The sequence below is a fragment of the Salarias fasciatus genome, chromosome 15, assembly GCF_902148845.1.
Source record: "Salarias fasciatus chromosome 15, fSalaFa1.1, whole genome shotgun sequence".
Taxonomy (NCBI): domain Eukaryota; kingdom Metazoa; phylum Chordata; class Actinopteri; order Blenniiformes; family Blenniidae; genus Salarias; species Salarias fasciatus.
The window spans coordinates 22,998,590-23,011,538 of record NC_043759.1 but is presented as its reverse complement, the minus strand read 5'-3'; the positions used below and the strand labels follow the sequence as shown (position 1 = coordinate 23,011,538).

The window sequence follows — 12,949 nt, the reverse complement described above, 5'->3', positions numbered from 1 at the left end:
GGTTTGCCATGTTTTCCCCACGATTAAAAAAACAAAAAAAAAACCAGGAGCTGTAATTACAGGAGGAATGGCAGACTTCCTGGTTACAGGCAGCACTGTGGGCAGCGGTCCTCATCCTGTTGCTTATCGCTTCCCCTCCCTTAAAAACCTGTTTATCTGATTAAATGTGGGCAAAGCTGGGCGTACAGTAAGCCGAACACCGTCTAATTTACAGCAGATGTGCAGAGATAATGGGCGTGAGGAAGTCAGACTGCATTTTTTTGAAAGCAATCGGAAAAAAAGCTGTGAGGGTCTGTCTGTGAGCAGAGGTGTCTTTTAGCTAAGTGCTGCATTCATGCTTCAGCTTGCCTTGCTGACTGTGTGTGTGTGTGTGTGTGTTGGTGGGTGGAGAACACGGTCAAATTACAGACCAAATATAGTAAAACAGAGCAGCTCTTGCTTGACTTTTCACACATTTAGGTAGCGGAGCGGAGGCCCGGTCCTGTACGCTCATGTCGTGGCCTGGTTTGCCTTACTAGGACAAGCCGGCACGGAGTCGCCGGCTCCAACAGGAGGCTTTATTCAAACTCCCACTTCCCTTTAAAAAAGAAAAAAAAAGAAAACGAAAAATCCAACATCCCAGTTACAGCAAGCTCCTGTTGCCTAGCAACGCACCAGGTCTTGCGCGAGAGGAGAGGCATCATAGATGTGTATGTATATCCACGGATGAGTGCAAACACACCGCCCGCCGCCCAAAGACACACCGGAGAGGAGGATGATTGTAATCATTTATTGTTGACACATTTGTCTAGTCGGTAAACAACATACAGACTTTGTTATGCTGTCTTTCCATAGATCATTTTCACAATCAAGCATAAGAAAAATGACATAAGACATGATAAAGTTCATGGTCTTTTTTATTTGAAAAAAAAAAAAAAAAAAAAAATTAAAGACTAGCATGTACAACTTGGAATGAATGTAAACTGAACCCGGACGGACGGCGGCGAGGGGCCGCCTCGCCGGCGCTGCCGTCCGGGCCGAGAAACAGAAGAAAGAAAAAGAAAAGTGAAGGCCAGTGATTCTCTCTTGCAAGAAAAGAGGACAGACACTCCATCTCAGCGAAAGAAAAGGAAAAAAAAAAATCAAAGAAAAAAAAAAATAGAAAGCTCACCATAAGACTCTTTTAAGCCCCCCCTCCTTTAAAAAAAAAAGGGCGGGACGCACAACTACTAAGATGGCCGTCCAAATAACATAACAAAAAAAAAAAACAAAAACAAAAAGAACATGCCAAACATTTGAAAATGTAGGTTTGTTTTTTTTTTTTTTTTTTATACATTGTTTTTTTTCTCTTTTTATCTAGCATACAATTAAGTCCCATTCCACTTTAGAGTTAGAACCTGGTATTATTCTCTCATCTTAACAGTACAGGGATCCTCTCCAAATACAAAAAAACTGTACCAAACCAACAAGAGGACAGCTTATAGTGGAATCAGCACGCTCTGGTAGGCCGGAGGAGGGATGGGGGGTGAGGAAGAGGAGGAAGAGGAGGCAGGGCAGGGGAGGGCAGGGTGGTGGTGGTGGTGGTGGTGCTGCTCCGGTCTCAAGCTGCATGCATGGAGAACAGAAAAACAGAGAGAGAAAGAGAAAAAAGAGAAGAGAGAGAAAGAAGAGATGGCCAGCCCGGACATTTACCACTAGCAAATGGAACTGGAGGGAGTCCGCCAAATGCTCGAGTCTGAAGGTAGTAGTTACAGGGTTCGTTGTTATTTAGTTTACTCGTTAAGTACTGATGCTAAACTGATCTCCGGGGGGAGGGGACAGGATCACTAACCATCATTTTTCATGCAGATATTTTTTGTATGTTTTTATATTTTTCCTGTGTGGACAGAAGGATATTTTAATTCAACATTCAATTATTTTCTATACAGAAACAGTATGAATAAATGAACTTTTTTTTTTTTCCCAAGAGGTAAGTAAAACATTTTGATTTTTTTTTTTTTTTCCTTTTTTCTTTTCTTCTAAGAGGGGACAGGACGGGGCGGGCAAGCTTCACTTTGCAGTCATCATCTGTACAAACTCTGCAGAAAGAGAGAGAGAGAGAGAGAGACAATAAGGACGTCTGCCTCCGCCTGTTGCCAGTGAGAGCAGTCACCTGCTAAATTGTTAAATGCTTTATTAATTTTTTAATCAACTCGAGCAGGTTCACAACACACATCCTAATTAGTGTCCCCTTTCCAAACAGCTTCCGCGTTCATCTCATTAAACCCCATTTGATTAAAAAGCCCTCGCCGTGTGCTTACAGTTACGACGCCGCAGAAAATCAAAGCTGAGTGAATTAAAAAAAAAAAAGAAAGAAAGAAAAGAGCAACCTCTCATTGTCTGTCTGGTACGACGACGGCGAGGAGAAGTGGGCCACTTTTCAGCCCAAGACTTATGGACGGTTCGTAATATATCAACAGCCTTCTCGAGAATGAGCGCAGTCTCTCGTGTAATGCGCCGAGGGAGCCGCCGGAAGAGGGGAAGGGAGCGAGGAGGGAAGAGGCTCCGGGCACGCTGACGATAATTCAGAGGGATGGCTTTCTCCCATCTCTGTTTCAGCGGGCTCCGTCCATAGCCCCCGTCTAATGACTAATATCAAGTGTGGCTGGCTTGTCTCGCAGTCCCCCTCAGAGAAATACACAGCGCTGTGCCCTCCCCGTTTAATAAAAGCTTCTCGCCGTGGCCTAGAAACCCAAGCTATTTGTGCACCGTGACGTCTTTTTTTTTTTTCTTCTTTTTTCCCTTTTTCCCAAATCTGCTTTACCTTCGTAGTTGACCTGTCCGTCTCCGTCGATGTCTGCTTCTCTAATCATCTCGTCCACCTCCTCGTCCGTTAGCTTCTCTCCCAGGTTCGTCATGACGTGACGGAGCTCCGCGGCGCTGATGTAGCCGTTTCCGTCCTGCCGGGGCGACAGCGGCGGGTGAAATGTGTGGCAAATAAAGGAAGGCGGGCAGAGGCTGACAAACGGCGGGGGGATAAAACCGTCCCACCGGGGTCGATTAATGAGCGGGCCGGTGTTCAGTAAGCAGGAAGTTGGAGGATTGATGATTCCTCTTTCCATTTAGCTGAACTTCATTTACCGCTTGCCTGGCCGGGGCTTCAGGTTTGAGCGATCTCACCTGTGAGTCATGGGGCTTATTTGAAAAGGCCCTCGGATGACTCGGCCTAAAAACTCAACATTTGGCCGAGTGAGCATGGAAACCGCTCCCATTTCACCCGCCGTGCCCGTAAAGGTCTTCACTTGCCTTGTCGAATACCCGGAAAGCCTCGCGGATCTCCTCCTCGCTGTCTGTGTCCTTCATTTTTCTGGCCATCATGGTCAGGAACTCCGGAAAGTCGATGGTTCCATTACCTGGAATGAGTGATCAATGAGGCACATTTAATCAGCAAAAAAAATTGCAATTGCTTAAAAGCAAACTCGGGTAAGTAGAGATAATAGAGGCCGACATTTAGCTGATGAGAATCGGTCAACTGAAAATATTTGTCTCGTGGCTCGCTCCTCTTTCATGTCCTCGTGAGCGCGACAGTTTCCCGTTCGCTCTGAGAGCGGAGAGAAGCGCTCGGATCGCTTCGCAGTAAACCTGCCTTCTTATGGCCGCGAGCAGAAAGCGGGGACGTATGTGTGTGTAGCTCGGTGTGCGTCCCTGTCCTCCTCAGGGAAGCCCTGGGAAAATGTTGCGTGCAGCAGGACGGCGCGGGGAGGGGAAACCCGTGGCCAGCCATCCATAATGTAGACATTTAGCAAACTGCGCAGCCTGGCCTTCAAGAAGCCGGCATGAATCAAAGGGCTCGTCTCTCCTGGAGCCCCAGGAGGGGCGAGAGGAAAGCGAGCTTCAGCTTCTTCCCTTCCTCACGCTCTTCCCTCGGTGCTACAGCCTCTTGTTTTCTTTCGCCGTTTGCGGCGCCTCCATTGTGGCCGCTGAAGCACGCATGTCTGTCTGCATGTGTGCGGCAGGATCAATATCCATGTAGATGGTGTCAAGATGGGATTAGCGCTGGATCAGACCCTCCACACAGGGGAGGGATCTATGAGGAGCTCAGCGGCTCGCCTGCTGCACCGCCACAGGAGGGTGGATGAGAGAGGCCGTGGCGGATCCCGCCGGGCGCTTCCCTTTGAACCAAACATCTGGGAGCGTGTTTTCGTCAACAGCGGCCAAAAGTAAACAGAAATTTGTGAGCGGGGATTGGAAAGAAGGTCAGAGACACCAAGGACAAAGTGCCCATGGGGATTAGCACCGGGGTGGGGATAGGTGGGCGGGGGCGGGACTGCGAGGCAGATTAACCAATGGCAGAAAGAGAGAGTGAATGAGTGTGTGTGTGTGTGTTTGTGTGTGTGTGTGTGCAGAACAAAAAGGGATGCAGTAATATGATGGGGCAGATGGTGATCTCATAGCCCGAGGTAACAATCTAAGGACCTGTTATCTAACAAACAGAGACAGCCAGCAGCGCCATGGGAACACATGCTGCCACTGGGGGGTTGGGGAGGGAGACGGCGAGGGGGGAAGACGAGAAGAAGAGGAGAAAAGAGGAGGAGAAGGTGAAGTGTCGAACTGCGACCACTATTTAAAGACAATGGGCAAGACGAGCGAGGCAGCCCTGGGCGGTACCTGCTCGGCTGCACCCACAGGCCATGTGGCGGCCGCGGAGCGAGGAGGAGGAGGAAGGGTGGAGGCAAGGAGAGACGAGATCGGGTGGAAGGCAGATGGGAAGACAGAGAGAGAGAGAGAGAGAGAGAGAGAAAATGGTGGGAGGGAGAAAAGAGAGAGAGAGAGAGACCACAGAGAGGGAGGGAGTGCGTGGGCGGCAGAGAGGGAGATGGAGATGAGGGAGATGTGAAGAGGAGAGAATATAAGGAGTGAACCGAGTGGGAGATGGTGCGATTACACATAAGAGGTGCTGACGCAAACTATAGAAGGCTGAGGCATCTCAGCGCACTTGTGTGTGGTCATTTTGTATGTGTGTGTGTGTGTGTGTGTTATTTTTCTGCATCATAAAGCCAAATTCCATCTCGCCGAGTGAAAGAAACAAGGGCAGGATTGTGTAATCCTGATGAGCAATGTGCTGTGGCTGGAGCTCGTATTTCTGTCACACTGTTATTTAATCCACAATTAAACATTTTTACCTCTGCGCGCATGCGCACACACACACACAATGCACCCTCTTTCTGTTTATCTGAGGCTGTCAGAGGCAGTTGGCAGGCGTACAGAAGCCGGTGCATCATTCTGAGCAGGTGTGTGCCGCTTTTCTCCTCATCAATCCGATACTGTAACCCACGCCGCTCATGAATTTGCAGCCGGGCCTTTACAATCCAGCGGCCAGAAGACCGGATTCTCTCGCTTTACAGCCTCCCGTCCTCTCTCCCATTCATTGTAATTCTTTGCCACGGCCTCCTTGTTTGGTAAATAAAGCTGATTTTCAATGGGCCAGCTGACATCCCATGGCTGCTGATGTGGGTACTGGATGTGCAAAGCGCAGAGAGGCCTTATGTAACCACTTTTATTTTCCATTACTAGCTTCATTGCTGTCTGACCTAGATTGCATCAGCCAAGGGAGGCAGAGGCAGAACAAGGGGATGTTAGTGATGGTTGGTGTGTGTGTGTGTGTGTGTGTGTATGTGTGTGTGTGTAGATGAGAGATAAGAGAGCGTGTGTGTATGTGTGCTTGCTCCTGGATGCAATAAGAGGGGGAGGGGAAGGGGGAAGGTACACCGAGGATGGTGGGAGGACGTTTCAATAAAGGCGCAGCCAAGCCACGGCGCAATTGATTTCTCCTGATCAATGTGGTCCCATTTGCGAAATCCTATAAGCTGACAGAGCACCGCTGGGGTAACGGCCCCCACTGACAGTTAACATCCTCTGCCTGCCCAAGGACGGCCCGGCTCGTAAGCCCGTTCGCCAGCTTCTCTGATCCCTGCCCCGTCTTGCCGAGGCTCTTCCGAACCTGACGGGCGCCGATGGAGCGAGCGAACGCAGGCGGATCACAAATACACTCGGCCGTTGACGGGCTCGCCGGGGCTGAGGACATTTGACCACGTCACCTGTTCGGCTCCAACCCCTCGACACTGTCGGCTATGACGGGCCGCACGCACCGTGACTAAACTGCTGACACAGAGGCAGACGTCATCTGAAAATAAAGCTGGCTGAACAGTTGGCATGGACAGTTGGCAGAGAGGGGAGGGACGTGGGCAACGACACCAGCGAGTGTGTTTTAGAGGCAGGGCGGTAATGAATGCTCCCTGTAATCCCTCGGCCATTTGTAATGGAGGCTTTATTACTTAAAAGTCAGTGCATTTGTCACGAAAAAACCGGTTTTAATCAACCCGTGGTCACACACACACACACACACACACACACACACACACACATATACAGATTCATTGTGCACCGCGTTGTCGCAGAGGGGTCTGAGGTGGAAACAGGTAACAGTTGTGCGGTGTTGAGTGACAGTTGCAGGTCATTTGGTTGATTAAAGCGAGGGCGTTACAGGAAAGGATCACATTAACCTAAATATTAAAAGCCTTCCACCTCGCTCGAGTAAATTTAATGATTTGGAAGCGCGTCAGCCAGAGGTGGACCCTCCTTCTGGCAGCGCGATCGCCATGTTATAGATCAGAATCCGCGCTGCGTTTGTAGGACTTCTCCTGACGCCATGACTGTTAAGAATCGTAGTTTTCGTGAAATCTAAACTTTAACCACAACACATTCCCCCCAGCGCCTGAGTGATACTGACCGTCGGCATCCACCTCATTGATCATGTCCTGTAGCTCGGCCTCTGTGGGGTTCTGGCCCAGCGACCTCATTACGGTGCCAAGCTCTTTGGTGGTGATGGTGCCGTCACCATCCTTGTCGAATAAGGAGAAAGCCTCCTTGAACTCTGCGGGAGAAGAGAAAGAGGTTAGCGTCTTGTTGCCGTGCAGTCATGGAGATGAGGTTACGTCAGGGCGTCTTGGAGTTGGGGGGGGGGGGCCTGGAGGTTAATAGACTGAGCGAAGGCTGCACTGAGCTCTGACATCTTTCCATAAACCTTAAAAGAAAAGAAAGAATGGGAGCTGAATGAAGGCCAATGAAGGCTTCGCTTTCTCTGTTTCATATAAGCAGGCGTCTTAGCTACGCGCCATGAAAACCCATCCGGGGAAGTGAATCCAGGCAATACTGAGCGTTAGCCTGGGGGCCTTAGCACAAGCTAATTAGCCACAGAGGGGGTTCAATCGGGAAGGAACTGTGCAGCTTCCAATTTTAGCACAAAGCCCACATCGCTTATTTATTATGAATATCAAGGTGCCTCGGCGACCAAAACTACTCGTTAGCTCGGCTGGAAAACCGACGCCTGACTGTGGCTTCGTGTGTTTCAGCCCTGACTCATAGCTGCTGCGAAACTTTTTCCTCTTATGCCTCTGTTCATTTGAAAAAAAAAATAAAAAAGCTATCTATCTACCCAGGGAAGGCCCTGTTCTGCTTTTTACTTCATGTTCTGTAGAAGTGACGTAAAAAGCAGCGATAACCTGATATGACCGTGGAAGTTTGGAAATGTATTGAGGGTTAATAATCCACTGATAGGAATGTCTGGACTTACCTGCAATCTGTTCCTCTGTTAGTTGGTCAGCCTGTGGGTGTGGAGAAAGGAAAATGAGGCAAAGTTACTCAACAAGCAAAACTGTTTGGTCACTGCATTCCTCGCCATCATCCCCGCCCAACGACCACAACACTGCTCAACAGTGGCCACTGTGTGGAGGGGTCAGCCGGGCTCATCCTGTCACAATGCTCTCTTTGGTATGCTTATCTAAATGCCATTTTTCTTTCTCAGCACAGTTCAGCGGGTTTGAGTTTGTGCTCTGACTAGTTTCGTGCTACTTATAGTGCACATTCAGTGTCCAGCCCTGGTCTGGTCACAAGACTGGGACTGAATATTTTCAGGGTATATCAGTGCTTTTCACGGCCTTATCACGGTTCGGTCTGCACCCTCCCTTCCTTCTACTTTTTGACCGTTGGTAGTGACTCACACCCTTCAAATCACTCTGACGCGAACATCCTCCATCAGGCTTTTTACAAAAAAGAGGGGCACAAACTAACAGACAAACCAGCCAAACCCCCGCCGCTGTCAAACCAACATATTCAATGGAAAAGCACAAATGCACAGCTACTAGTGCAAATGTTTCCCATCCCTGCTGTGTGCCAAACAGCCCTTTATTTCATGATTGTTATTGTTAACAGACCACTCTGACATCATTGTGCTTGGCAACAAAGCAGGAACACGCAGAAAACATGAGCAGACACAGATGTGCGCACACACACACACACACAAATACACAGAAGTAAGCTCACACTCCTAATAGCATTCTTCCTCAACACCAATTCTTTCCATTCTGATGTTTCTTGTGAATTAGTCAGAGTTGCCACTTGTGCTTCAAGGCAGGTTCCTCCACCCAGCAATGTGTTTTATATGTTTGTGTGACCAATCTCGCGAAGCACATGTCCATTCCCGATGTCGTCACTTGACTCTCGGAGCCTGAACTGCAAAGATCGGGCTGAGAGGTGAGAGGGCTGTTTTTTATTTTTCTTTTCAGTTGGATGAGATTCAACTGATCGCCACTCGACATGCAGCATGCTGATCTTTTAACTTTAAACCAACAAAAAGGACTTTTTCCAGATGGCTTGAGCAGCAACCGCATCTGTTGGACTTATTGATCTGATCAGTGAGTGGGCCTTGCAGGTGGCGAGCTGCAGCAGACTCTCACGGGATTACCTGACCGGATTCAATAACCGATTCTTCCCACAGTGACGGTGTTTGCTCATTCTTCTCCCACCCGGCTCCCTCTTCCTGTTACCACTTCCATTTATGAGCGATGGAAATGCCAAGAGACAAAAACAGCCGACGTGCTACTCAATGCTGTTATCTACAGCATTGTTTTTTTTTTTTCCTCACCTCCTTCCTGTGTTACTTGGTCACTCTCTCTACTGATGAGTGACCTTTCCCATCTTCCCCTTAGTCACCCTCTTTGTCACGCTGTGTCGCTCTTGCTGTATCTTTGTGTCTCCTGCTGTCTCTCTGGGTGTGGGGTTTGGTGACTCACTGCTATGGATCCTCCCTTGGCCTGGGCCCAAGCTGCCGGGGCCTTGTGGGTGCTGCAACAGCACCTCTAGTCCCTCCACTGGCCCACCTTGGTCGCATGGCACTTGGACCTAAAGCCAACTCCTCTTCCTCTAAATATTTCCCTTCCTGCGTTTCTTTTTCTCATTCTATATGCGACATACTGTTCAGAGGAAAATCCCTGTGATTCAACATCCCCACTGTCTTATGTCCCGGTTGCCCGGTGCCAGGCTTCCAGTCTTAAGAACAGCTTGTAGAGGAACAGGGGTGTGTGTTAGTGCATTTGGGGATGGAGATGGAGTGGGGGGGGGGGGGGGGAAGCTGCTCTGCTGGCACCAGTTTACTGGCATGAGTGGGTCAACCACTCCCACCGTTGTCCGGGCAGCCGGCCCTAGCGATGCACGCCAAACATGTCTGTGGGAGGCAGGAATACCTTTCACACTCACTTGATGCTGTATCACACTCACACAAATGTGCTGCGTCCTTCCTCTTTTGACGCCAGCTTTTAATTCAACACGGAACACAAAATGGCACAAGTAAATTATCTACTTGTGTAACATCCAGTTTATGAATGTGTAATGTGCTGATCTGTTACCGGGCGAGGAACCATGGCAATCCTCGGAGTAGCATCTCTACGTTCACCAAGAGCAAGGTGCAGGACCAGATGGGCGTGACACACACTCACGTGCTTACATCCCACTAGCACAAGCACAAACACAAAGAGTCAATGTGACACAGCCACACACACTCCCTTTTCAATAGAAGCACTAAGCTCCACAGAGCATTGAACGCCTCTTCTCTTTGGGGCCGGACAAAAGACAGTGAGGCCTCTGGGCCAAGTTGCGTCCAGAGGGGCGGAGGGAGGCTGGTGTGATCGACGCCTGCGCCTCAGCCTCTTGTGACAAGACTTCACCATATGGCCGGTGGCTGTGGAGAGAGCAGGTGCTTCTCCATGGCACAGACAGGACTTTATCGCTCCTAGACACCAGAAACATGGGACATGGCCGGGTGTTGCTGCCAGGCACATAAATTATTCACCGCAGCAGATCGGATGTCCATCAAAGTTACTAAACATGCATCAGCAAACAAGAGCGTAGCAGGAACAGGATAGGGCCCGGCACGGTCTGACCACCTATTCGATACTTCCACCTCAATGGGGGAGCCTGTTTCCGCTTCAGCAGGTGCATTGATGGCGATGCAGGGCTCACGGGCCGCGGATTAAACCTTTCAGAAATGCTGATACACGAGGGCTAGCTCCACAAACAATTCCACTTTACACTCCAATTACTGTGCTGCGTTGTTGCAACGTGAAACTACATCGCAGCTCGATACCATATATAGGATATTTGATCACAGCAGAGTTGGGGGGTGAGGGGGTGGAGAGGGGGGATGGGTGGGAAGGAGGTCGGTCTACAGCTCCTTGACTTCCTGGAACCAATAACGATCTATCAAATGTGATAATCAATAGATTAGCTTGGAGGCCTCTTTTCCAGAATCGGGACTGTTTCCATTCGGTAACTTCTCCTGATGTGGTGGAGCTGCTGGGGGAGGATTGGTTTTTTTGATAGGTGCTTGCAGATGTCGCTGTGGCTTCAACATCTGGTGAAATTGGTCAATCTGCTCCGGCGCATTTTGCAAATCATTCCAGCTCGGTGAAGCCACATCTTCTGTGGCGCAACAGAATAACAATGACTGCTGCTCAAAAAGTTGCAAGACTGAACTCAGCAGCTGTCGGCGTTTCACGGTGACCAGTGCCACAGTCAGGTGCCTGCCATTTGCATACAATGAAAAAAAAAAATTTGCAAAGAGGCAAGCAAATCAGCCGACATGACACAAGTCCCTTCAGGAACAGAAGCCCTGGGAGGCTGCGAAGGAGGCGGAACTGCGTCTGGTGTGTCTTATCAAAGCTCCTGGCAGGCCGGGGGGGCTACACAATGGCAGCTATAACCTTGCAATTACAGAATATGGTCAGTTTCCGTTGCGGAACACTGACGAGATACAATAGTTGGCAGTAGACTAAACCCCACCAACACCTCCTCCCATCCTCCTCCCTCCCATCCACCACCCCCCCTCCACCATCAAGCAAAGATGGTGCAACCCTTGAAAAAAATTGAAGTGGGGGTGGGGGGTAGAAACCAAACGGATTTCTTTCTTTCTTTCTTTCTTTTTTTAGAGTGTGTGTGTCTGTATACCTCTCTTTCTTTTATTTACCCCCCTCTATCAACCCACTCATCCACCCATAGAGAGGAGCGCCGTCGGCGGGGAAGGGACATGGCCACATCCCGGGAGGAAGAGGAGCAGGAGGGATCTGCTCCCCACAACACGCCTGCGCTCCTTAAGGCGGATTGCAAAATGTACTTATGGCTGCAGAATTATGCCATGAAAAGGACAGAATAGTCTAGAACAGTCTGCCCACACCAACACATCTGGTCCTGGAGCGGGGGGAGCAAAAAAAAAAAAAAAAACTACTGTATGAATTGCGCAGTTATAAAGCATATATAGTTTTAAGTTTTCCCTGATAAATCCACACACACAGTCAGTGTACACAGTTCGGTAGGAGCTCTCACACCTTCCTGCAACACGTTTAAAAACGCATCGCGGGCGTTTTCCCCTCAGCACCGGAATCAATGAGCACCAGAAGACATTAGCAGAAAGGAAAATACAGCCGCGGCGAAAAAGCGATGCGAATAACCCCCAACACGCCTAAACAATCACGACTTATTTCCCTTCTGTGTGGTATAGAAATGAATGGCGATACATACCATGTCGGAAGGGTTGTGTGCTTGTTGGTCTGGAGGCAGACTCGGAGTGTGGTCGTTCCTTAGATGGAGTTCCACTGGCGGGTTAGCAGTGTGTATATTGGCCGTGGCCAGAATGGGGATTGCCTCGTGTGTATCCCTCCGCCACGCTAGCACGGATCACTCACTTCCTTATTTCGATTCAGGGCCGCTGCAGCAGCAGCCCACCGCACAGCATGCAGCTCCTGCAACTCCAGCAGCTCCCTGCAGGTCCTGCAGGCATGCAACAGGTCCGCACGTACATCGGCGGGCCCGCAGAGCGTCCTCTCACTCACACGCACGCTCTGCGACAGAAAACATTGCTTGCATTCGTGCGTAGAGGATGTTTACAGACATGGCATGTCATCGTGGTAACTCACTGTGTATCCATATGTAAAGGTTGCTGTATGAAAAGATGAAACTGAAGCCAGCATCCACCCATCTATCCATTTTCTATGGCGCTTTATGCCAATACCAGGAAAACTGATGATGGTCAGGGACGGGATACACCCTGAACAAGTCTCCAGTCTGTCAGGACAAATACACACACTCGAATTCACACCTATGGGCAGTTTAATGTTGCCGCTTAACCTCACATTCATGATTTTGGACTGTGGGTGACAACCAAACTACCCTCAGAAAATCCACCCGCACACAGGGAGAACATGCAAACTCCATACAGACAAGCTGCAATCAGTTTTTGAACCCATGCTGTGAGATCACCTTTCATAACACTTTTTTTAAATCTAAAAAAAGGGGAGCAGGATAGCAACATTCCTGCAAAAATGCATCTAAATATCACTTTTAATCTCATGAATGTTTGACCGTGTCAAGGAAAAGTAAATTGCCAAATGGATTTCTCTCATGTAATGCTTCTTCATCCCCGATTATCACATTCACCCACTCTCACATCAGTTCATCCATTGTTTCAGTGTCTTGGTCAAACCTACAACTTTATGATTAAGACACTGCCATGACTCTACCAACTGAGATACAGCTACACAGGAAGTACTGTTCAAGTTTTTTTTTTTTTTTTTTTTTATCACTAGTAACCTTTAGACAAAGT

The 12,949-nt window shown here is 49.0% G+C and overlaps 1 protein-coding gene across 1 annotated transcript; it reads right to left on the bottom strand.

Moving 5' to 3' along the window:
• Positions 1 to 1,367: 1,367 nt before the first annotated feature.
• calm1b (calmodulin 1b) lies at positions 1,368 to 12,006 on the bottom strand. Its single transcript, XM_030109558.1, has 6 exons — positions 11,869 to 12,006; positions 7,592 to 7,622; positions 6,749 to 6,892; positions 3,265 to 3,371; positions 2,783 to 2,918; positions 1,368 to 2,057 (listed from the first exon to the last, which is right to left on the bottom strand). The coding sequence occupies exons 1-6, from the start codon at positions 11,869 to 11,871 to the stop codon at positions 2,029 to 2,031; spliced, it is 450 nt and encodes a 149-aa protein (XP_029965418.1). The 5' UTR covers positions 11,872 to 12,006; the 3' UTR covers positions 1,368 to 2,028.
• Positions 12,007 to 12,949: the final 943 nt, after the last annotated feature.